We start from the raw sequence: 23,942 nt of genomic DNA on the forward strand, positions 1-23,942 counted from the left end.
TTGTCATATACAATTGGTGTGGTTACCAGCTAATGCTGCCAAGATGGGAAAACATATTTTCTTGCTTAAATCTTTCTGTGCTGATCATGCAATTCTTCACTTTGTTTTACAGATTTTGGTTGATAGACTGTCGACAGACACAAGAATCTGTTACTTTTGCTTCCCAAGTGTACAGAGAGATTATCTGTGTCCCCTACATGGCCAAATTTGTGGTGTTTGCCAAGTCACATGATCCCATTGAAGCAAGGTTAAGGTGTTTTTGCATGACAGATGACAAGGTGGATAAAACTCTAGAACAACAAGAAAATTTCGCTGAAGTTGCCAGAAGCAGGGATGTAGAGGTACCGTACAAGAATCTTGTGTTCTCCATTTTCTAATGTATGTTTTTAAGCTAGTATTTTCTGCCTTCTATTTGCTAGAAGTACTAAAAACTGATAGTGCCAACAAGTACTGTCATGATGCAGTATCATCCATCATGCTAAGACGGAAACTTTGACTTCAGTCAGATGTAAGTGAAAAGTAGCTGCCAGATCTGAGTGATGAAATCCTATTGCCGATGGGCAGTTGCTGATCCCGTAGTCCACAGGGTTGGTGGGAAGGTTACCTATATCCAGATGGCTGCATTTGGGTCTTCTGGTCAACCTCCTAAGGTGGAAGGTAATTGTGTGCTTCACCCACAAGGAAATCTTACCAGCTGGTTATCAGAAGTTAGAAAGGAATTCCCTGTTGGACTTTGGTTAATACCATTTTTGCTTTCTCCATAGCATTGTTGGCATTCAAATAGGATATCCAATGTGTTCTCAGGATAGTTCTTGGCAATTAAAAAAAGTAGGTAGCAGTAGCCTTAAGCTGGATTCAAGGAGATAGTAAATATGGGAGTGGACTGGTTGAGTCTCGGCTCTCTGTTATGGGACTAAGGCTTAGAAAACCTAGCACAAAACTGAATTGAAAGAATTTGGTTTCCCAAGGTGCCTTTTTTTTTTTTTTTTTTTTTTTTTATGGTGGACCTGTTAAACAGTTGTACTTAGAATCTGGGCTGATTTTATGCCAGGAAATCAGGTAATAAAATGAAGTTGGGCATTACCATTTAGTCCAGCAGTTTCAGGTTCTTTGTCCTCCTGTTCCCTGGTGTCAGGGTCAGCATTTCTTTAATTCAGATTCAGAACTAGAGCAGCTACTGCCAACTAACTATTATGAAATCTATTTGAGATGGCTAGTTATGCAAGCAGGAGACCTTGCTCATGGCTTTTATTAAACAAAAATGCAATAGTTTGTAAGAATTTTGCATAGCTCGGCTGGGGTTTCAGGTGCACAAGACTCAAGACGTAAGTCAGTCCACAGCAAGCGGAGAGGTAGTGGATAGGTGTTGTAAAGGCACTTTTTCCTCAGTTAGCCTAAACCTAAGTTCTAGGGATGAAGGCTAGCCCTAAGTTCAGGTATCTCATAGTCATTTCTGTGGTGGCCCACAGTGATTACTTAGTTTTAATTAGCTCTGTAGCAAACTGCCAGGAGACACCTTGACTTTTTTAGTTAATAGCTTCCTCTTAGAGGAATGTCTGAGTAAAAATGAGTTGTGAGGGTGCTGTTCTTTGCTGAACGGTTATGTTCCTGAGCCTGATACTAAGTGGGTGTTGCGAGAAAAGGGGAGATAGTCAAAGCCAAAAAAAGACAGGTGAATCTCAACTTCCAGTAACTCCATAAATGAGTTATCACTAACCAAAAAGGCAGTCAACAGTAATCATGTTTTGTCAGCATCTTTGCATACCAAGAAGTTAAATTAGCAGACTTGATTAACATTCTGCTTTACAAAAAAACCAGAAATCCATTGCTGAACAGGCAAAAGCTTTCCTATGTGGAATCCTGCAAACTACCTGCTAAACGCAGTTTTCCTGGCTCTGTCAGCTTCCTGGGAAGGGATGACAAATAGATGTATGGTATATTCTTCTGCTCAGTATAGTCTCTTTTCAAAAAAAAATTTGTCCTCACTGTTCCTGAAGCTCTGATGGGCATTTCTTGTGCAGAGCAGCTAGATAAAATATGGGCTTATAAAACTGAATGACAAGGCTGAATTTCTGGAAAGTAAGGATGAGAAGTTAATGTAATGGCAATTTGAAGGGAACATCTCCAAAACTGGTAAGGTGAGATTTAAACGTGTGGAGGGTCCATAACAATAGCAATCCAAAGACATAGGCAGGATCATTATATAAGTGTTTCAGAGAGGCCTTTACCTGAGGCCTGACTTTCAAAAACTCTAGGCCTTTACAAATCCAGCTGAAATAAATAGAATCTACTGCTACACACTGTCTTTGCCTGCTGCAACAGACTGTTGCAAGCATATTGAATGCACAGGTAATCTAATTGATAAAGTTTTTGCATTGGTAAAAAGGGTCCTCTGCAACTTCATGATCTTCCCAGCCTGGCTTATTATCCTGCCAGTCAAAACAAGGAGTTTTGATTTAATTGCTGAAGAAGATATTTCTTTGACTGTTATGAGGAGGCCAGGTTAGCAAAGAATGCTAAAATTAGAGCCTGTAAAAAATCCTAATTAAAATCTAGATTGAGAATTTGCCCAGATTCATGACACTAAATACTCATTTTGTCATTTACAGTGTCATGCTATTGTTATTGAATTAACAATGCATATTCTATTTGGAATTTAAAATCTGAAATGTTTCCACAGATTTAAGGTAACTGAACATAACAAATCTTGTAAATGCTGACGAGTCCTAGCAATTTAAGAAATTGATGGAAACTACTGTAGAATTATGCTTAAGAAGAAATCCTAACCACCTCACTGTGATTGATTGCTGCTTTGATTCTTTTTCATTTCCAATAGGTATTAGAAGGAAAACCCATCTATGTTGACTGCTTTGGCAATTTGGTGCCACTGACTAAGAGTGGGCAACATCATATATTCAGTTTTTTTGCCTTCAAAGAAAACAGACTTCCTCTGTTTGTTAAGGTAATGTTATAATGTGAGCTATGGATTATATTTTTATTTTTTGTCTACTGCGGAGTTTATTGTAAACTTAGCAGACTGAAGAACAGTTCCAAATTATTTTATGATAATGGATTAAACGTTGACTTGGGCAGTTAAAACAACCAGAAGAGGCTACGTAAAGTTTAGTAAAATTTTTCTCTAAATATAACTATCTGTGCCTGTGTTCTATTATACATGTGTGTGTCCACAGCATTCTTTCAGATACCAAAATGGTACTTCTAGGAATCCTGTTTTCTACCTAATAATCCAATGAACTGATCAAGTTTTATCTTGTTTGTTTTTCTCCATCATGGTTCAATATATTGCAGGAAAAAAATGTGGAAACTGCAAAAAAGTGTCAGAAAACATTGCAGAATTGGCAGAAACCTACCAAAATATGATCGTTGTACCCTACACTTGTAAACGTGCATATGGGTGTAAATACAGATATAACTGTTCTTCAACCAACCATCTTCCCTTCAGTAGCAGTGCAAACCTTCCTTGGGAGTACAGTAAGAAAAGCATGGCTCCTTTTTGGATATTTCAAATCACGGTTTTACCGTATTTTTGAGAACAAAGGTAAAAGGAAGTAATTAATTTTGATAAATTCCCACCTGTAACCTAATTTTAACCCTGTAGTATGTATTACTGTACTACTCTATTCTAAAAACTTTTACGCAAGTAGGAAAGTTTGTAAAACAAAAGCCAGAACAAAAAACCTCTGTTCATCCAAAATTAACTAATGCTTTAGCTCTGGCTATAGAGCTAGTGACATAAACACTGTGGTCCCTGGGCTCATCTGCATTGTTCATGAGAACTGCAGGGAGCAGTAAGTCATGTAAAAAAGTGCTCTCGCTGTGGTCTCTGCTAGGAGCAGAGGGCTGCTGCCACCGAGCCACCATCACCTTCTCTTCCGGAGAGAGAGATTCAGAGGGCACTGCAAACCTCTTCCCACAAACCTTCCCTTCTGCTGTCACATCCCAACTACAACAGAGGACACTATTACCGTTACATAAAATAGTTTGAGAGAAATGCTTTATGAATGGAATCTTCCAAAAAGTGGAGAAAAATCAACACCCTCCCTCATTGTGTTACAGTTGCTGTATGCTGCTAGACAACTTATAAACTCTTTTCCTCCTTTCCAGCAATATTTTGTAAGCTTGTTTTAATTTAGAACTTCATCTATGCCACCCACCTACCTCTGGCTTTGCGTTTTTTTCTCTGTGATGGATTTTCCAAGCTATGTTCAAAAACACATGTGTCTTTGCATCTAGTATTTTCAATCTGATAAAGTTACTACATAGCTATCTAACTGTATCATTTTATCAGTGCAGAAAACTAAGAATGAGGTAATGCTTTCAGTTGTATTTCTTTTGTGGTATCCTACGTAATCCTCCTGATATTATGTACAAATCTAAAACTACATCACCAGTATGTTCAGCTCTAAGTGTTTGCACTTGTTTCTACTAACAACTGTGGAAGGGATTTTTTTAAGATTCACTGCAAAATCTTAAAGTATGGCATGATGTAGTATCTGTTGTAGATAATAATGGTCACACCTATAAATATATTCCAGCAAATTTCTTCATTCTAACACTAGGATTTATCAATACATTTGAGAAAACATTTTGCAAGAGAAGAAATTGTAAATGTAATCTTTAACTGTTTTCAGCCACTGAGCCAAAAGAGCTGCTTAGCAACAACTAAAACAAGTGTGTTATCAACATTAGTCTCATACTAAATCCAAAACACACTGTACCAGATACTAAGAAGAAAATTAACTCTATCCCAGCTGAAACCGGGACATACTGGGATGTCTCTGTTCTTTTACGACTGTGATTACAGTGTCAGGACTGCCTTTTAACTAAGTGAGTTTCTAATGTGTAAGCATGTACACACTCGTGTCTTCTCTTGCTTTGACACACAAATACATCCGTATGTACGTTTACAAACAAGCAGGGGGAAAAAAAAGAGAAACCACATTATTTTTGCTTACATGGACTTTTTCTCCCACATCTAGCCTCTTTCTGCTAAATAGCTTTGAGTGGCACAAGGACCTCATACAGCAAAATAGCAAAATAACAGATTAAACGTCTGTCTGTTTGCCCTACCAGGTGCGAGATACCACTCAAGAACCCTGTGGACGATTATCTTTCATGAAGGAGCCAAAATCTACAAGAGGCCTCGTTCATCAAGCCATATGCAATTTAAACATCACTTTACCTGTTTACACAAAGGTACGGTGAAATTATACTGTTCTGTAGTCATCAGCATTATAATATACAAGAAATGAGTAGGAGGGCAAAATATCGTTAAAGCTTTGTAGTCAGTTATTTTAAAGAAGAATAAATACCACCCAAGGGTTTTCAGTTTCTTGGGTTTGGTACTCTTAATGCTAGTGTTCAAAGATGTTATCAAATGTTTTCTGAGGGCTCAGAAGATAGGACAGAAGGGAGATGAAAATACAATTTGCACTACATAGCTCCCATGGTTTCATTTGGTGTTGCACAAGACTAATCTGATTTCATACAGAAATTTTACCCAGATTCTGTTCACGGGCAAGACAGATCTGGGACTCAGTGAGTACCTCTATGTTCATTTCTTTGTTTTACCGAAGGCTCCCCAGATTGTCTAACCATGTCTTCTGACACCTTTTTGGAGATGAAATTGCCATTCATACCTGTTTCACAAAATGTAAGGATAATGTCTGTAGATCATACCATGTTGTTAAGGTATGAAGTACAGAAGGACTGAAAATTATTTGTCATGTTTTTCATTTACCCATTTGCAAGCTAATGGGCTTTGCAATAGCATTTCTAGTTAACTGCCTTGTTTATCTGTGGTGATAGCGATAACAGTGTAGCAGATGAGCTCTAGAATCTGCAAAGCTTATAGCAATGCCAAAAATATTGTCTCGGACTAGATTTTAATATTATACTGACTTCTTCCTACGCGTGATCAAATCTTTCAAGAATCTTTGAGTACGACACATGGTGTAAACGGTCTTTCTTCAGAATATTGTTATAACAGCTCTTAATGTATCTGGGGAAGAAAACGGTCCAATATTCAGGGCAGAAAAAGAGGAAAACTCTAGTATGAGTTGGTATTTATAAATAACAAGACTGAGACCAGTTGGATGGGAGTGCCCTTGATTTCTGTTTAAGTGAGATCAGATATTAAGAAGCACTTGTTTCCTTAGAAAGAGTCAGTTTATTGCTATTCTGTCATAACTCAGATTGTTTACTGTCCTTGTCAGATTAGGAGCTGCATGCCTTTTAGGAATGTATTAGGCTGTTTGCCCAAAATCTTGCCTGTTGGTGTCCATTTTTTTCCTCAGCATTTTTAGCATATAATGTAATCTTCGTTATAGCATTTGTATATAATTTTAAAATAATACATCTCAACATATTTTAACTTTAAATGGGTAATGTTCTTAACTATTTTAAGTAGTTAGTCATGCTAATTTATGGGTAAAAAAGCATGTATGTATTTAAGTTTTGGTACAAATAAGGATCACTAGAATTCTAACATCCAGAAGCAACTTTTCTGTTTGTAATTTGCTTGATTCTGTAGCCTTTCGTGTTTTAAACTGACAGTTTAGTTCTGCTGCTTTTTGACATAAGAAATCAATTGCAGAAATGTACTCCATTTTCTTCTTTTCTGTTAAATGTTGTCAGAAATTATCTTTTCCTGCTCTCTTCTTCTAAAAAGAATTGCATTTTGCCTGCTCTGTTTTCCCCTTCTCTTTTTGCATGGCATTTTGGACCTGAAAGGAATCAGAATCAGATCAAGAACAGGAAGAAGAGGTAATGTTGCTATAACAGCATGTTATTGCTTATGCATACTACTAAAATACAGCTAACAGATACAGCTTAGAAGATAAAATCTGTAGCAAAAGAGGCGTATCAATCATTAGTTCAGTGCTCCAAAAACAACGAAGAGGAGTGCACTTAAAAGGATCTCGCACAGGCTCACTTTGGGAATTTACTGAGCTTAACTTTCCCTACGTTAAAAGTTTTACTGGTTCAGATGCACTGATTTCACTGATTTTGGAGGTGTATAATAGTTCATTTAGCTTTCAAAACAGTTTCTTAGTAATTTAAAAATTATTTTGCTCAAGAGTAAGCCATACAGGTGTATTTCTTTAACCTTTATTCTCTGCAGCACAAAAAAGGGGAAATGGGATTGGTTTTTCTGATTCTGAGAACCATCCCACATCCTAAAAATAATGTAGGGTTGCTACTAGACTTGTCTAACATGTTCAGAACCAGTGGCTCATTGGCATAGTATACTTTTTATTAATACCCCCAAGCATGGTCTGAATATGCTTCCTCTAGTTAGTGGTGGTGGGTAGGGGGGAACAGAGGCAGAGGAATAGACCTAAATACAACAATTGCCTCCATCCGCGAGTTCCCCGGTGTTGGGGGGAGTCTGGGACCAGATTGCAATTGACTGCACTACCCGCGTATCTGAAAGGGCTGCAATTCATAAAATCCTGTCCATTTATAACATCCCATAGACTGGATCTTACAGATTTCTGAGTTGGATTACTGAAGTCCAGTCCAGAATCAGTGGTAACCCAGAAGTGATGAGTAAGTTCACCCCGAGTAAAAGGTGTAGAGTTTTCATCTTTAGCATAAACTGGAGAATAGCATCTTAATGGAGAAATGTGGCCCACTCCCCCCCTACACTCCCATCCTCCTTCTGGCAGTTATAGCTGTTCCTTAAGGTCTGACCCCTACATGAATGAGTAACATTAGAAAAGCATCATTTTGAAAAGTAACATTTTGATCATGTTCAGCTGTTGGAAACAAGTAAGAGTGCCGGCACTGTGAGAAAAGCCTGCTCCCCAAAGACGATGGGCATCTTTTCCATGAACTGCAAAACAGAATTCAGAAGTTTTGTTGCATGGATTGCAGTTTCCTATTATCATACAGAAATATTTACCACTCCTGTTTCAGTACTGAAATACAGGCACTGTCAAGTGAAAACATGACCAAGGTTTTTAAGCTAATTCCCACTATATTAGTTCAGAAGGTAACATTTCTTATCAGGTGATCAGTTTGGTACCGAAAGCATGAAGCTGATTCTTTTAGTCTCTATAATGCTATTTATGCATTCCCAATGAAGTCCCCAAAAGTTGTTTTTAACACATCCATGCTCTGTAAAAGCAGTGTAAAGGATATTGAAAAATCATTTTTCCAAACATTGTTGACTTCTTATATTTTTACTGAAGCACAAAAGGACAACCTCTTTGATGGCTAAAACCACCTTCCATTTTAAGTTATTTTTTTGTTTACTTTATTCATTTTTATGTTAATAATATGAATTAGTATGCTGATATAATTCCAGACTGATTTGAAGGAATTTAAAGTAAGGGGAATTAAAGTGTCCTAGGGTTCCTAGGTTACCATGTACGGCAATCTGTGCATCAGAGGAATTCACACTATTATGGATCTGTAATACACACTGCTAAGTGTGAAGTTTAATAATGTGAGTCTAAATGATTGCAAGGCATGTATGAACATGTAAGTGTTCCACTGATTTATTTGTATTCGTTTTCAGTTTATGGAAATGCAAGAATAAGTTAATTGCATTTATCTTTATAAAGAATACTTTTAAACAAGTAAAACCTTTTCAACACTTACTAAAAAACTATCTGGGGGGCTTTAACATACACAGTATGTTGTATCAACAGAACTGCATAATTGATTTTCATTCCTCACAGTCATCCTACCATCCCAAGTTTGTATAGGAAATCGAATGTTTAGTGCTCCTTCTAACTTTACGTACTTTTGTTGTGTAAATTTAGATAGGCAAAAGTCTTTTTTTGCTTGTGTGGACAAATGATTGTGCTAGCAGGACTGAAAAAAAAGTCAAACTATGAGGCAACTTCAAAAACATGCTGCTTGAATTTTCATAGTCTGACATTGCATTTTCTTTAATGGTTTTTTTTGGCAAGGGCTATGTTTTCTTTTGAGTAACACTAAAATTGTAGGGCTTTTCCAGTCTATACCCAAATACCTCTGAAAAATAAAAAAGATGGCCTCTGAGGGCCATTACTGCTTTGATTTAGAGGTAGCAATAGCTATTGGTGGCATCAAGTCCTAGTTCTTGCCTTATGCAGGAGCAAGTCTGCAGTCATTCTTACACCTCATTTTTTCATCATCACAAAGTACAGAGGCAAAAATGCAAACCATGATCTCAGAATGAACATGTACAATGAAACTATGTATAAAGCTTACTAGTTCCCTTCCAGATGGGACATATGCCTTCATGTGACCATATTGGACTTTCTTGCTTTAGACAGGAAGAAATAAATTAAGAGCAATGCAACAACATACCCAGTAGCACAGAAGTCCTCTATACTGCTAGTCGCATTTAAAGAAAATACACTGCAACATTTTGCATTTACTCTTGACCGTAACTATAGCAAAGTAACCATTTTTCTGTTATTAGAAACACTAAATAATACCATGCTTTTACCATTGTTTTAAATCCATTGTTGTTTCCATTTAAGTCAATGAATCTGTGTGTCTCTATACATCTAGTAGATTTGAACCTGTACCATTTCACTAGTGACTTTATATATGTATCAATTGTAGTTGAACTTTTAAATTTCCCCCTTTTTTTCCTCTTCCAGGTTGATGTGACTTCAGAAAAAAGTAAGATTTTCCTTTTTTTTTTAAAATGTTATAATGCAGTTTGTATGAAAGATGGTTAAGAATAAAGATAAGCATGAAAGAGAGCTAAGCTTTAACTGCTATTGCTAATAACATCAATATTTTAAAAATGTAATAGAAAATTTAATACCAAAGCAGCTATCCAATTAAATACATTTTAATGTATAAATTAACAAGTAATACAGTTTCAAACAGTTCATCTAAGCATTTACTTTCCTTTGACATCCCTAGTGATCCTGCTATTGCTATTTTGCTTGTATGAATGCTCATGCCTCCATTTTTTTGTCTTGTCTATTTGTTGACACACATTGTTGCTTCATATTTGAGATAAATGACAGTATCACTTTTAATGAAAGTGTAATTATTACTCCAATATATTTCATTAAATTAATGAAATACAACCATGCAGTAAAGTGATACTGTCCAAAGTAATCAGGCTGTTTAACCCTCCCCCCCCTGCCCCCAGCCCTTTACTGTGGTGAAATATGACTGGAAATATGACTGTCAAGCTTGGCACAGCATATATACCTTTTGTATATACAGAATCAGGCCATTATTATTAGAAACTGAGGGCGAGTGGTTCACAATGCCAAAGATAGCCTTTAATGAAGATGCAGATCAAACAAATATGTATTCAGTCCCAAGAGTATCTCTAAGAAGAACTGTTTTCAAATGCAGCGATTTCTTAAACCTGTTTAGGAAAAGAATGACTTCTGTCTTGGTTCCGGGTTAAAGTGCAATGTCCTGCCTTTTTTTCTACATTGCATTTTGAGGTTTATTTATTCTTGATGTACTACTTGCGTGTTTTAATTGGAAGGACAACAGCACCATGATCCTGAAGATCAAGTGGGTGGTCATTCCCCTATAATCTCTAAAGCAGAAATGCTTCATCTAGAGAATAAAAGATATCAGGGTGACAAAATAGCTAATAATGTGGTGGGACATAGTATTCACTGTGATTAAAAACATGATTAATATCAGATTTTTGCTCTAATTTACACCAGGAGGACCAATTTCATCAAGGTGGAAAAAGACACACCATAATATAGTCAGCAGAGTGGAATTTCACTTGCCCCATGACACACCTTGGCCATGGGAAATGGGAGGTGAATTCAGCAGAACAGTAAAACTACAGGTGAAAAAAAGGCGCGAATGCTGCCCTTGCCACACACTTATTTACTCAATGCAGTACAACCACCCTAAGGAAGGTGGCAAGATACACTTTTGGTGAGGTTGCTCAGTTGTGGCTGTTGCAAACTCGTCTAAATTCAATGCAGCATCGAGCTAGAATTTTGGGTGACTCTTATACTGGACAAATGAACATACCAGTCAGATAGCAATTTAGGTTTGCTCCTACTTTGGCTTAATGGAGGATTAGTTTGACAATTAGGTAGAACAGCTGCAGGCAGGAGAGTGAGAGAGAGACACTCTTCCCAGGAATCATTAGCAGTATAATTAACAGACATGAAAGAGACCAACAAGTGCCTGCTTAAAGACCACTGAAATGCCTCACATCACGATATCCAAATTGCTGGAAAATATACTTCCAACCAAGCAACTTCTTTTCAGGCAGTTAGCCCAGTTCTCTTATACTTCTGCTAATGGTCATCCTTACTTTAAATAACTTTTAATTGCAATGAGGTAATATAAAAGTGACTGATTTTTCAGCCAGTAGTTGTACTGTCCAGTAAGAACTAGGACTCACATGTGCATGTCCTTGGTTTGGGAATAATTATTTACATAAAGAGATATGGATTTATGAGACAAAGCAGAAAATCTCACCCATGTCAAAGTAATGCTGAATTCACCTTCATGAATAGACCTTAAAGGTGTTAGCCAGAACCAGGATTAGAACTGGTGTTTCTGAAAAGCGTGTTAGAGTTTACCTTTTGGCCGTAGAGTCAGTTCCCTCCTGGTCTGCTGAAGAGTTAAGGCAAGTGAACAGCTCTCATGAGAAGAATCCAAAAGAATGAGGGCAAGCCAAGAACATGACCCAGAAGAGCTTAGCAGTTAGAGGTACTTAGTTTCAAGATCCACTCTGCCGAATCCAAAACAATTTCCCACTGAGAAGAGAAACAAGTGACAAAATCAAACAAAACCTCCAGAACACTATAATAAACTGAGAGATTTTATCAGCATCTTTTGTTTCAGCTGTTCTACTTAATCTAAAGAATTACTCTCAGAAACAAACATTTGTACTTTAGTTTTCAAATCTACAAAATTACGAGACAGCATCTTGGTGTCCGCTAGACAGCTCACACTAAAACCAGCAGCACCAAAACACCAAATTTCCAGCACCAAAATCAGCCCCAGAAATCTGGTTATAATTAACATACAGCACAAACATTTAGCATTCATTACACCCAACAGAATAGTGTAGCAAAATGGATATTTTTTGCAAAGAAATACAGATTATTATGTATCACTTAGGTTCTCCTTATTTACATTACTACTTTGACTTTTAGACTGGGGTGCAGCAATGTGTGAATTTTTGTGTGATGTACTACGTTTAGAAGAAAAATGTAAAATATAATTTCTAAGCATTGCATTCTGTTCATAACTTGCTTCAGTCCTCCAATGTTTCATTCTGTTCAATATACATTTTCTAGTAGTCCCTCCTGAATGTAAATATTCCCAGCAGGCAATTATGGCATAAGGGGAATTACCTACACCCAGCTTACTGTATATTGATTGCACAGATTAGACAAATATTTCACCACAGTATGTTTTACAATATTTTCATGTACCTTTAATTTATATGATTGATTTTTAGAGCTATTGTTTTTTAACTGAAGCTACATACCCAGCAGCATTTGCAACACCTTTGCTTTGCATGGAAATAACTTGCCTTACATGAATTGTATGTATGTGTCTAGTGTGACTGTCTCTGGTTTTTGGTTGCCATACATTACATTTTTTAAAACTTTGAAATCACTTCTAAGTTGATTCACAGGTTTTTTTCTTATTATCTCTCCTTCTCTTCTCTGTCTTCTCTTTCCTCAGTCAATTCATTAATTGTCAATGAGGATGTTCCAAGGAAAGGATCATGCCTCTTAAAACAAAAGAATGTTTGTTTCATTGTTTAGGTGTGAAATCCCCTTAGACGAAATGCCGGTTTGCAGCTGATTCAGATCTTTACATATTTGATTATATTTTTAGATCACTGCAGAATTACTTTTAACTTTTTATTTTGGTCATTAAGAAAAAAAAAAGTGTTAACCCAATGTTATTCTGACAGTTTGCTAACACTGGCTTTCTCTTAGAGGAAATCGACTTTCAATCAGTTCTAATGCTTTCCTCTTTATTTCTTGTTTATTTTTATTTGAACATTGATCTGTAACATCTGAACAATCTTGAGATGCCTATCTTTGTGTAACTTCACTGTGTTTCTTCTGTTTTTAATTTTAAATTTTGTTATTGTTTTGGTTTTTTTAGTGGTGTCCTGATTTGGTTTGTTACAGCTTTGACAATGTATGTGTGGTTGTGCTATATTGATAAAGTTAAGCAAGTTATTTCCTGCCATTTTCCTTTTCAATTTTGGGTTTTTTTTTGTTGGTTCCCTCTCCCTGCTCCCCCCTCCCCTTTGTTAGCTTTGCTTTGCTCTTGTACCCTCAGATCTTGTGGATCCACCATTCCTGGCCCATTTTGTTGACCTTCCTACCACTGCAACCAAAGACTGTCATTTTCAGTCCTGATTACATTTTTCAATCTCTATTTTTGATTTCCATTTTACTTTCAATGTTTTTCATTCGCATCAAAGATGACGAGACAGAATCTACAGAAACTTCTATCCTGAAAAGCCATCTGGTTAATGAAGTCCCTGTACTAGCCAGTCCAGACCTGTTGTCTGAAGTTTCTGAGATGAAACAAGACTTGATCAAAATGACTGCCATATTGACAACTGACCCTTCAGATAAATCAGGCTCCATTAAAGTGAAAGATCTTGGAAAACCCACTGAAGAAGAGCCAGGAGAGCCCTTTGAAATAGTTGAGAGAGTGAAAGAAGACTTGGAAAAAGTAAATGAAATTCTGAGAGGTGGATCCTATACCAGAGAAGAACATGTTTTGCAGAAGTCCCTTTCCAAACAAGAACTTGTAGAAGAAGAATGGGTCATTGTCAGTGATGAAGAAATTGAAGAGGCCAGAAGAAACGCTCCTTCAGAAGTCACTGAACCTACCTGTGTAGAAGTCAGGGTAGACAAAGGGACAACAAAAATGGAGAAACCAGACATGACAGGAATGGTAGATTACCTTACAGAGGATTTAAAAACATGTGTCTCTCTTCATGAGGTACAGCCACAAGCCTTACAAGAAGACTTAGTAGAAGAGAGATTTGAAGCTGTAGTAGTAAGCAGGGATTCTGAAAAAGAAGGACAAGAATCTCCAACAACTGAAACACTAAGTCCACACGAGGAACACAAGCCAGCCTTAGAAATTAAAAAGCCAGTTAGGACAAAATTAAGAGACAAGCAAAAGCCAAAGGAAAGCAAGATACACAGCAGTGGAGAACAACCAGGACTAAAGAAGCTCACTTCGGATGAGTCACTCGGTGAGGAATCTGGCTTGACACTGACAGCTGCTCCGGAGGCTAAAGCTGTATCCCCTGTTATAGAGGAAACTCCTATTGGGTCAATAAAAGATAAAGTTAAAGCTCTTCAGAAACGAGTGGAAGATGAACAAAAGATACGTTCAAAACTACCTGTCAGAATTCAAACAAGAGAAGGCGCTGCTGAGAAGGCTTCTAAAAGACCAGTACAAGTCAAAAAAACAGTAACACACAAAGCACAACCGCCTGTTTCACCTTCTTCTAAGACGGAAAGACTCGAAGAGACCATGTCAGTTCGTGAACTGATGAAAGCCTTCCAGTCGGGTCAAGACCCATCCAAGAATATATCTGGACTGTTTGAGCACAAATCTGTCAAACAGAAGCAACAGCTCCCTGAGAAGGAAACAACCCGGAGAAAAACAGTTTCTTCACAAAGTGAAATGAGGCGAGTATCAAGCCACAAGACAGACAAACAGAAGGACAAACAAAGCACGATATTAAAAGCAGAGAAAGAGCTGCAAACAAAAAAAGGAAAAATGCAAATTTCTACTGCCGAAATTACGAAGAAAGCTATAGGTAAGGACCAGGTAAAAGAGCAGAGCAGCAAAAAACAAACTGAACCTCTCCCTCCAGTATTTGATGACGAAAGTACCAAAGATACAGCGGTTGTGAAGGGCAGGACTTCTGAAGACCAAGGAGATACTGACTTCCAGATCAGCCCTGACAGAAAAACCTCAACAGACTTCTCTGATGTCATTAAAGAAGAACTGGAGGATAATGACAAATATCAACAGTTCCGACACCTTTCAGTGACAGAAGAGGGAGAGCTTAACTTGGAGCAAGTACTGACCAGTCCTTTCAGTGTTGCTTTTCCCACAGACTATGTGAAAGATGGATTCCTTCCTGCTCTTTCTCTGCAAAGTGCTGCTTTTGATGGGAGCTCAGAGAGCCTTAAACACGAAGGTGTGGCTGATTCTCCAGGTAGCCTACTTGACGGAACCCCTCAGATCAGCTCTGAGGAAAGTTATAAGCATGAGGGTCTGGCAGAGACTCCAGAAACAAGCCCTGAAAGCCTTTCATTCTCACCAAAGAAAACTGATGGGCAAATTGAAGAAGCTAAAGGAACAGCTAGAGCAGACACAACAGCAGAAACATGTCCTCCGAAGGAACTCTCGCCAAAGGAAGATGAAAAAGGTATTACTGAAAGACAGCTAGCTGCTGTTACTGAGACTAGTAAGTCTCAGTTTGAGCATATATCAGAAGAGCTTGTACCTACAGCCTCTGAAGAAGAGGCTGATAAACTTAAAGAAAGTAGCTCAGCTTCCATTATGAAAGATATTAGCAGGGATAAAGAATCCAGAACCACTGCACATTTAAGTAAGTCTTCTGAAACACATGACACTGCTTTAGAGAAAGAAAAAGATTTAACCTGTGAACGCCGTGTTGTGGTTAGAAGTCCCCAGAAATTGGAACTTTCACTTGCTAGCCATGATAGTGAAAGCTTTAGCCCAGTTGCAGATGACTCTCTGGCTATAAGTCATAAAGACTCACTGGAAGCAAGCCCAGTGCTAGAAGATAACTCATCACACAAAACGCCTGATTCTTTGGAGCCCAGTCCTATGAAAGAGTCTCCCTGCCGTGATTCCCTTGAAAGTAGCCCTGTAGAACAAACAGTGAAGGCTGGTATTTTGGGGCAGGGTCCTCTACAGTCTGTTCTTAGCAAAGGAGAAACCTGCCCGGAGCTGGCATCGGTGCGTTCCAGGATTCTCCGTGACCCTGAGGGAAGTGCTGATGATGACAGTCTAGAGCAAACATCCCTCATGGAGAGTTCAGGGAAAAGTCCTCTTTCACCTGAAACTCCTAGTTCTGAAGAAATTAGCTATGAAATCACACCTAAAACAGCAGACTCACAGGCACTGTCGAACATACCAAAGTCAGCCGTGATCCCTGAAGTCAGTGAAGAACCAGAGGATGATTCCGAAAGTGAACCAAAGAAGAGATTCACCCCTGAAGAGGAGATGTTTAAAATGGTGACCAAAATCAAAACGTTTGATGAATTAGAACAAGAAGCAAAACAGAAGAGAGATTTCAAAAAGGATTGTAAGCAAGATGAATCTTCTGTAGCTGCTGATTCAGAAGCTGCATGTGAAGCTGGAGAACCAGAGTCAACAGCTGTAGAAGAAAAAGATATACCTACAGCGGTGATGTCCGCAGCTGAATCTAGAAAATGTTCTTCCTCTTCAGAAAGTGAGCTGGAATTGACTCAGCTAAAAAAAGAAGCTGACTCAGGCCTCTTAATGGAGCCTACGATCCGAGTGCAGCCACCCTCACCATTACCATCCAGTATTGACTCCAGTTCTAGCCCTGACGAAGCAGGTTTTCAACCCATTGATTCAAAACCATGCCCTAGAAGGATAGGTGCAGTTAAAGCAGAACAGGATAAGCCAACGGAACATGACAAAGAGGAACTGCTTATCCTTGGGGGCAGCTGTAAGGCTTCCCCAAGAGAATCAGGCACTTGTCATTCTGACGGTTGTGTATCAGCAGAAACTGACAAAGCAAAATGTGACAGCACAGTTGACAGTGACACAGTTAGTCCCAATGCCCCAGTCACGCAATCTGGGGGTACTCTGTGCCATTCCGTTGGTGACAGTTCTCAAAAAGAAGTTTGTGCTGAGCCTGCATTAACACCACACCAATGCGATACTACTGAAAAAGACATCAAAACCACTGCGTTGTTGACACAGACAGATCTAATTTCTACAGGAGCTGTGTCTCAGAAAGTAGAGGATAGTTCTTGTGGACACAGTACTACCAAGTACTGTGTACCACAAGACGGCAAACTGGCTGAAGATGATACCACTGACCATTCTGCTTTGGGAAGTGATTTGGGAAAAGCAGATACAGATTTTGAAACTTCTCAAAGAGATATTCATGCTGAGGAACCCTTACCAGAGTATTCATCCCTTTCCACTGAAACAGTGGCACTTGAAAGTTGTGTAGCAGATGCTGCTGAAAGTAGTGCTTCTTATGTAGTAAGCCCTTACGAAAATGTGTCTTCTGAACATTTCTTTAGTGACACTGAAAGTCAGGTAGGATCAGGTAGAAGTCTGCTATCTAGGGAAAACTATTCTATTGAAGAAGGAAAAGATCAGACTGGTGAAGCTTTACTTAGCAGAGACACAGGTGGTGAATATCGCTCTTCAGAGGAAGCATATATGGAAACAGAGCCAAAACCAGAGGATGCATTTCAGAAAATGTCACAAGGGTCTTCAGCATCAGATTCCATAAAATTAGCTGAATCTGCCCTCGAGGATGTACAAGATGAAACGGAGAAATTGATCAGTCAAGTTGTCATCACTAAAACTGATGTGGATTCTGACATGTGGAGTGAAATCCGTGAAGATGATGAAGCTTTTGAAGCTCGGGTAAAAGAAGAGGAACAAAAGATATTTGGGTTGATGGTAGACAGGCGATCACAAGGCACAACACCTGACACAACACCGGCCAGAACACCCACCGAAGAAGGGACACCACTTAGTGAACAAAATCCTTTTCTTTTTCAGGAAGGAAAGTTGTTTGAAATGACTAGAAGTGGAGCCATTGACATGACCAAAAGGAACTATCCAGATGAAAGCTTTCACTTCTTCCAAATGGGGCAGCAGCCTCAGGAGGAAGTTTCTTTGTCTGAAGAAGTGAAAGAAGCAGCTGAGGTGGAATCTTCTAAGCTGAAGGGCTCACCAGCTCCATTTTCACCTTCCAAATCAGAAGACTCGGATATACAAGAAAAAGATACATTGAAATACTCACCCCCAGCATCTGAGTCTAGTGATAAATCAGAAGAAATGACGGGTGAAGGTGTCAGCACAGGCACCACAAAAGCAGATCTTAAATCCAGAATTCCAATTAAAATGGGTATTTCAGCTTCTTCAAAATCACCAAAGAAAGAAACTGCTGCCTCTGAAGCTGAACCCCTCTCCAGAATGGAGACTGACATGGTTGATAGCAGTCAGGTGCCTTGCCCTTTCTCTCCTGAGCAGTCTGTAGAAGACAAATTGGATTTTTCCAAAGTCACTAGATTAGTTTGTTCTGAACAGGATGAGGAGTCCCCAGACTCTTCACCTGAGGAACAGAGGTCTGTGATTGAAATCCCTACTGCTCTAATGGAGAGAGTGCCTTCTTGTGAAAGCAAATCCAAAATTCCTGTAAGAACAGCTGCTGCTGCATCGCAACCCTTGCAACAATCGGAAAACGAGAGCCTTCCCACAGACAGTTTGCAGTGTGAAGGAAAAGATGACCAAGCAAAACCAAAGTCTAAAATTCCCGTCAAAGCAGCTTTCCAAAAAGCTGAACAACAATATACATACACAGACACATCTATCCGCAAGCTAGAGTCACCCAAAGCTCTTGACATGACAAACAAACTACCTATGAAACAAGATAACCGAAGTAAATCCGAGTCTGATGCAAGTATTCCCACGGACCCAAAGACTAAACGTTCAATAAAAGCTAGGAGTTATGCTGAGGCAGAAGCAGAGACCAGGGAGAGGGAGAGAGAGATGAAGCTCGAGCTAGACTCAGATGAGGCAACAACAGCAAGACCCAAGGTATTTTCATCACGGTTGCCAGTTAAAAGCAGAAGCACTACAGCCTCCCGCAGTGCTTTTAGTCCCACAAAAGAAAGTAAGGAACATTTTTTTGACCTATACAAAAACTCCATAGAATTCTTTGAAGAAATTAGCGATGAAGCTTCTAAATTAGTGGAAAGACTCACGCAGTCAGAGAGAGAACAAGAATTAGTTTCAGATGATGAAAGCAGTAGTGCCCTAGAAGTTTCAGTTATTGAAAATGTGCCATCCAGTGAGACTCAGCAGTCAGTTCCTGAAGACATCTTTGACACCAGACCCATTTGGGATGAGTCTGTAGAGACTCAGATTGAACGTATCCCTGATGAAAATGTCAATGACCATGCTGAAGGTATTTGCCAACGACTGGGATTCCCTGTGCGACGCATGTCATGAATTAAACTTTTTAATTTTTGTTTTCTTTGGTGTGCGTGTGTGTACGTATGTTTGTATACACGTGTAATGTGTGTGGTATTTTCTTTTAAGATTTTGGTGGTTAGCTGTGTATTTTTTGTCTCCCCCCTCCCCCCCCCCCCTCCGTGAGCTGTGTTTGTTTTTTTGTGTTGTGTCTGTATTTTTCTTGTCTGTGAAACAATCTCAAGATTGCAAACCATGAATGCTTGTGGGAAGTGTTACCTTAATAAACAAAAACACTTCTAAAAATATGTATTGTTTTACCATTAAACTGATTGCTCAGGTCATGCGCATTTTGGCTTTTGGCTTTCCCTGGCCCTACTCTTCACTATTAATTTTTACTAATAATGAAATATTTGGGCATTGATTGAAACCAGGCAAATTCATTTTCTTTTGAGTTGTTATGCAAAGAAATCTGTAGAAGTTTTAAACAATTAGGTTTTTCATGTTCCTTTTTTTGACAATCTGTGTCTCAAGAAAGTTCTGTTTTGCCAGTAACTTCGGTACAAGTTTTCTGGTGTTTGATTTTCCTCTCACCTACTTGTGTACTACTGTTGAGTAGCCAAGATGGAAATCCAGCAGCCAAAATGAGAGATGCATATATCATTAACCCTAAGCAATTTTCTGAATCTGAGATATCACAATCCACACATGCATTCAGAGAAAATCAAAACTCAAATGCTACCATCCTCAAATTAGCTTTGGGGATGGGAGGAACAGTCAGTCTCACTGTTACCAAAATAAGTGAAGACTGGCAAATGAACATCTGGTTTTTCCTTGCCTTCATTGTAAGTATTTTGTATCACTCCCTAGTTGAAAGGGTCGAAGACGCTTAAATTAACAATATCTCCAATACAAACCATACTATGAAGTGCCATATAGACTGTTTGAACAAAACTTTCCCTACACCAGAAAGAACATAATTAGAAGCACCAGTGCAGATGAATTTTTCAACCTTGGCATTTACTAAGGAGACATGGAAAATTATGGGTCTTGACTTAGTTAAAGTCTTCAATTTAATATTAGAATGAAGTTTTAGAATAAAACGCTTGACCAAGATAGACACAGTAGGCACTTCAGTCCTGCTTTAGATTTTCACATGAAAGCCTAATTTTCAAATAGAAAATGTAGATAGATAGTCCTGTGCTTTTTGAAAAATCAAGCATTTGTGGTTTTTTGTGGTTTGTTGTTTTTTTTTTTTTTTAACCTGGGAATTTACAGTCCTCACTTTAGTTAACCAGTTGTAACAGCCTGTCCATATTTAGAGTACAGCAGTTAGGAGGAGAGGAAAAAAAAAAAAAAAGCAGCACTTTCCCTTCTTGGGATACATCACCGATGAAAAAGTTTTTTAACTTGTAAAAAGGCAACTTGTGGCTCTCTTTGACCTTTAGATCAACAGGATGATCAGGAGAGGACAGAGGAAAGACTGGCCCACATTGCTGATCATCTTGGATTCAGCTGGACAGGTAAAATGCATGTCATCTACTCCTGAGAGAAAGGAGGGGAGCATTCCTCATTTTTTCATGTTTCTTTCAGATGATTTCCTGATTTTCTAAAGATGTTTTGTAGAAATATTTCAGTAGCTTACTGTCTTATGGTTACTAAGATACCTATAGCCTATTAGGTAAGAACTCAAATGCAGAGGTAAGGCCTCTGTACTTGCTGTGGCCTCTCCGGAGGGAAAACTCCAAGGATGAGAGTGTGACAACGAGCTGGCATGTTACCCTACTCTTACTTGCAAAATGCAACAACTCTGGCTAGAAGATAAATCAATACAGGAATAAACATCATATGTGTTCTGGAACTGCTGAGCTGTAAGGCCCCTATAGGGATAAACAACACCAGCTTCTTTTCTACAGAACTTTGCTGACAAAAAAGGGATAAAAAGGGGACCTCTTTGTAACAGTCAACTTTAATATAGTGGATTTAATAGATCTGAGACAGTTAACGCTACTGGGGACAAGCAAAAGTAACACAGAATGCAATGCAGATGTCTATCACTGAAAGTCAGCTCAAAAGTGTTTACAAAGAATAAGAGCTGTGCAGAAATGTAAATTCTGTGTCAAACTGTGCAATCCAACAAAAAGTTGCTGCAGAAAAAGTTAAATCAGCTCTATGCTTTTTCGTATGTATCCCTGGAGCAGTACCATGGTCCTGAAAATACGCACAGCTCTAGGAGTTAAAGAAGAGTTGTATACCAGAGAAAAAAATGTTAAATCCTTGATAACGAAGATGGTGCTCTATACTGTTTTTATAAGCATTCTGAGAGTACATGCAAAATATCACTGATACTTTTGCTTATCTTGCTCACCTCTTCCTTTCCTGTCCTCTATTTCAATCTATAGAGAAGGCTGTGAGCGTGTCACTCATCCCAACGTGGATTATCTTGAAAGCAGTAGGACTTGGACCTGTGCAATGTAACAGATTAGGAATCTGCTGAAAATTTTTATATAAAAGAATAGACAGTTCTGAAAACAAAACTAGAAAAAAATAGATATTAATGCTTTATAGCATTTTAGAGAGGGCAGGGTAATACACCTGCATAAACATTCCTGCCTTATATTATGGTAAAGATTACTGTGTCAAATGTTACTTTGGGGGATAAAATAGCAGTTGTTTTTTGTTCAAACTTATTTGACTAGCTAGGATTTGAATCTAGTGTGTCGTTACTGTATATTTGTTGAAGTTTACAGTTGCAACAGTTTATAAGCCAGCCTGGAAATAAGGTGGTTTGGGGTTAGGGTTCCCTCCACCCTGTTAAAACATGACTCCCTCCAAAATGAAGTCCATGGCACTACAGCGATAATGACAATGGAATAGAATATGAATCCTTCTTTGTGAAAGAAGGAGAAATCTGAAGATCAAGAGTAACAGTAGGAATCTCACAAATTCTCCGTGGTTTTAACTCATTTGATGACCTATTTCAACATTTGCACCTTAGTTTGTTGATGGCAGAAGGCTGCCCCTGATTCTGTATACAGTAAAGATGTTACAGACCGTTAAACCATTTTTCTTTTCTGGATTGCAGTCTGACCCTATGCTACATCAGAAAGACATCAGTTATTCTTCATTTCACCTTTTCAGTTTTTGGTTTTCAACTGTAATTCACGGACATTTACTTTTCTTTAAATGAAGCCTTAAAATGAATTCTTTTACTAGATTTTGATCAAAGTTTCAGAAACAGTCATCATTTTAGAGGATAGATTCTGCTAAGCATGGTGCTCTGCAGCTAGAAATATTTTTCTCTGGTCCTGTGCTATTTCTGCAAGCGCACTCTATTTGATAGCTTGTCACTGCCTCCGAGAACTAGGAATGCTAGACAAAAAAAATAAAAGCTCACACAGACCCATCACTTCTAGGCATAATACATTTCTGACTTTGCCATGAACTTTCTGTTTAACGGTGTCTCTAAATATAACACAAGGTACATAGAAGCAATGAGAATTTGGTTTCAGAAAAGTTTGTAATCCACTTTGCTGCTGACAGCCGTAAAGTAGGGGAAAAAGAAAAAGAGAGTTATACAGAGATGGATTTCTTTTTCAGAGCTAGCAAGAGAACTGGATTTCACAGAGGAGCAGATTCACCAGATCCGAATTGAAAACCCTAATTCACTTCAAGACCAGAGCCATGCACTCCTCAAATACTGGCTTGAAAGGGATGGGAAACATGCAACAGGTTTGTTTCCAGTTGTACTACATACAACTGTCTCGAATTTGCTAGTTGGGGTGACAGATCTGTGTTATAGTCACAAAAAGAAAATTCAGGTAAAGTTTAGGCTATAGAAAGAATGACCATAATTGGACTTAACTTTTTTTTAAGCTTGCCTGTGTAACACGGCATATCATAGGATTCTCAGAGAAAATAGTTTCATCTTGTTTGTTTGATGGCAAGGCAGAACATCATCTTCCAAAGAAAGAGTGGAAAAACACTGAAGCCTCTTTTTCCTAAATGGAGAAATTTTGGGGGAAACTAAACACATTTGTTAAAGGAAAAAAACAAAACGAGTGGTAATTTTTATATGCAGCCTTTCCGTTAATTTTAGATTTTACACGGCAATGCTTCTAAATGCATCCGTATTTTATATGTATTATACCGCTCTGGAGAAAGCATGTGAAATTTTTAACTCGGCTACATGGTGTTGTTCTAATGCCACAGATACAAATCTTACCCAATGTCTTACAAAAATCAACCGAATGGACATTGTTCACCTAATGGAGACCAGCGGCATAGACTCCATGCAGGTCCACGGCACTCGCACGTACGCAGAAATTGAACAAACAATAGGATTGGACCATAGCGAAGGTAAACATCTCCTGATCCAGACTGCCCAGGTTATCTCATCTAAGCACTAGCTACTGTTCTGAAATATTGACTAGGATAATCTGTTAACTCTTAAGACTGAGCACTAGAATATCAGTTTGAAAGCACAGATAATATGGATGAATGCAAGCATGATATCACACAGGTCACTATTTCACCAGTTACAAGATCTCTGCATTAGCTGATTCTTATAAAGCAAATAAAGGAATGTTGTCAGAAACTACCGCAAATACTTATCCCCAGTTTGCTGGGGGTTTTTTTTGCTTATAGAAGTACTTCCATATAAGTTAAGAAGGTAGTATTAGGATTTGACCAAGATTTTTAAAAGGAAAACTACTCCATGCTTTGGAAAAACCTTTGGATTCAAGTATCCA

General features: G+C 38.4%; 1 protein-coding gene and 1 long non-coding RNA gene across 25 annotated transcripts in view; one reads left to right on the plus strand and one right to left on the minus strand.

Moving 5' to 3' along the window:
- The window catches only part of LOC126044665 (uncharacterized), a 41,119-nt gene extending 19,471 nt beyond the window's left edge, over positions 1-21,648 (minus strand). For both annotated transcript variants that reach the window (XR_007507744.1, XR_007507745.1), the window contains exons 1-2: positions 21,560-21,648; positions 11,550-11,726 (exon numbers count right to left, since the gene is read on the minus strand). This is a non-coding gene — a long non-coding RNA (uncharacterized LOC126044665). The remainder of the gene's footprint in view (positions 1-11,549; positions 11,727-21,559) is intronic.
- ANK2 (ankyrin 2) overlaps positions 1-23,942 on the plus strand; it is a 379,623-nt gene that overhangs the window by 340,841 nt on the left and 14,840 nt on the right. For 14 of the 23 annotated variants that reach the window (XM_049814665.1, XM_049814670.1, XM_049814664.1 and 11 more), the window contains 9 exons: positions 113-341; positions 2,837-2,962; positions 5,095-5,217; positions 6,754-6,786; positions 9,624-9,645; positions 13,424-19,186; positions 20,640-20,714; positions 22,792-22,923; positions 23,404-23,550. In XM_049814665.1, coding sequence (XP_049670622.1) covers positions 113-341; positions 2,837-2,962; positions 5,095-5,217; positions 6,754-6,786; positions 9,624-9,645; positions 13,424-19,186; positions 20,640-20,714; positions 22,792-22,923; positions 23,404-23,550 — 6,650 coding nt within the window. The remainder of the gene's footprint in view (positions 1-112; positions 342-2,836; positions 2,963-5,094; positions 5,218-6,753; positions 6,787-9,623; positions 9,646-13,423; positions 19,187-20,639; positions 20,715-22,791; positions 22,924-23,403; positions 23,551-23,942) is intronic. The other 9 variants (XM_049814685.1, XM_049814680.1, XM_049814683.1 and 6 more) reach the window with 2 other exon arrangements.

Source organism: Accipiter gentilis, chromosome 12, assembly GCF_929443795.1.
Source record: "Accipiter gentilis chromosome 12, bAccGen1.1, whole genome shotgun sequence".
Lineage (NCBI taxonomy): Eukaryota > Metazoa > Chordata > Aves > Accipitriformes > Accipitridae > Astur > Astur gentilis.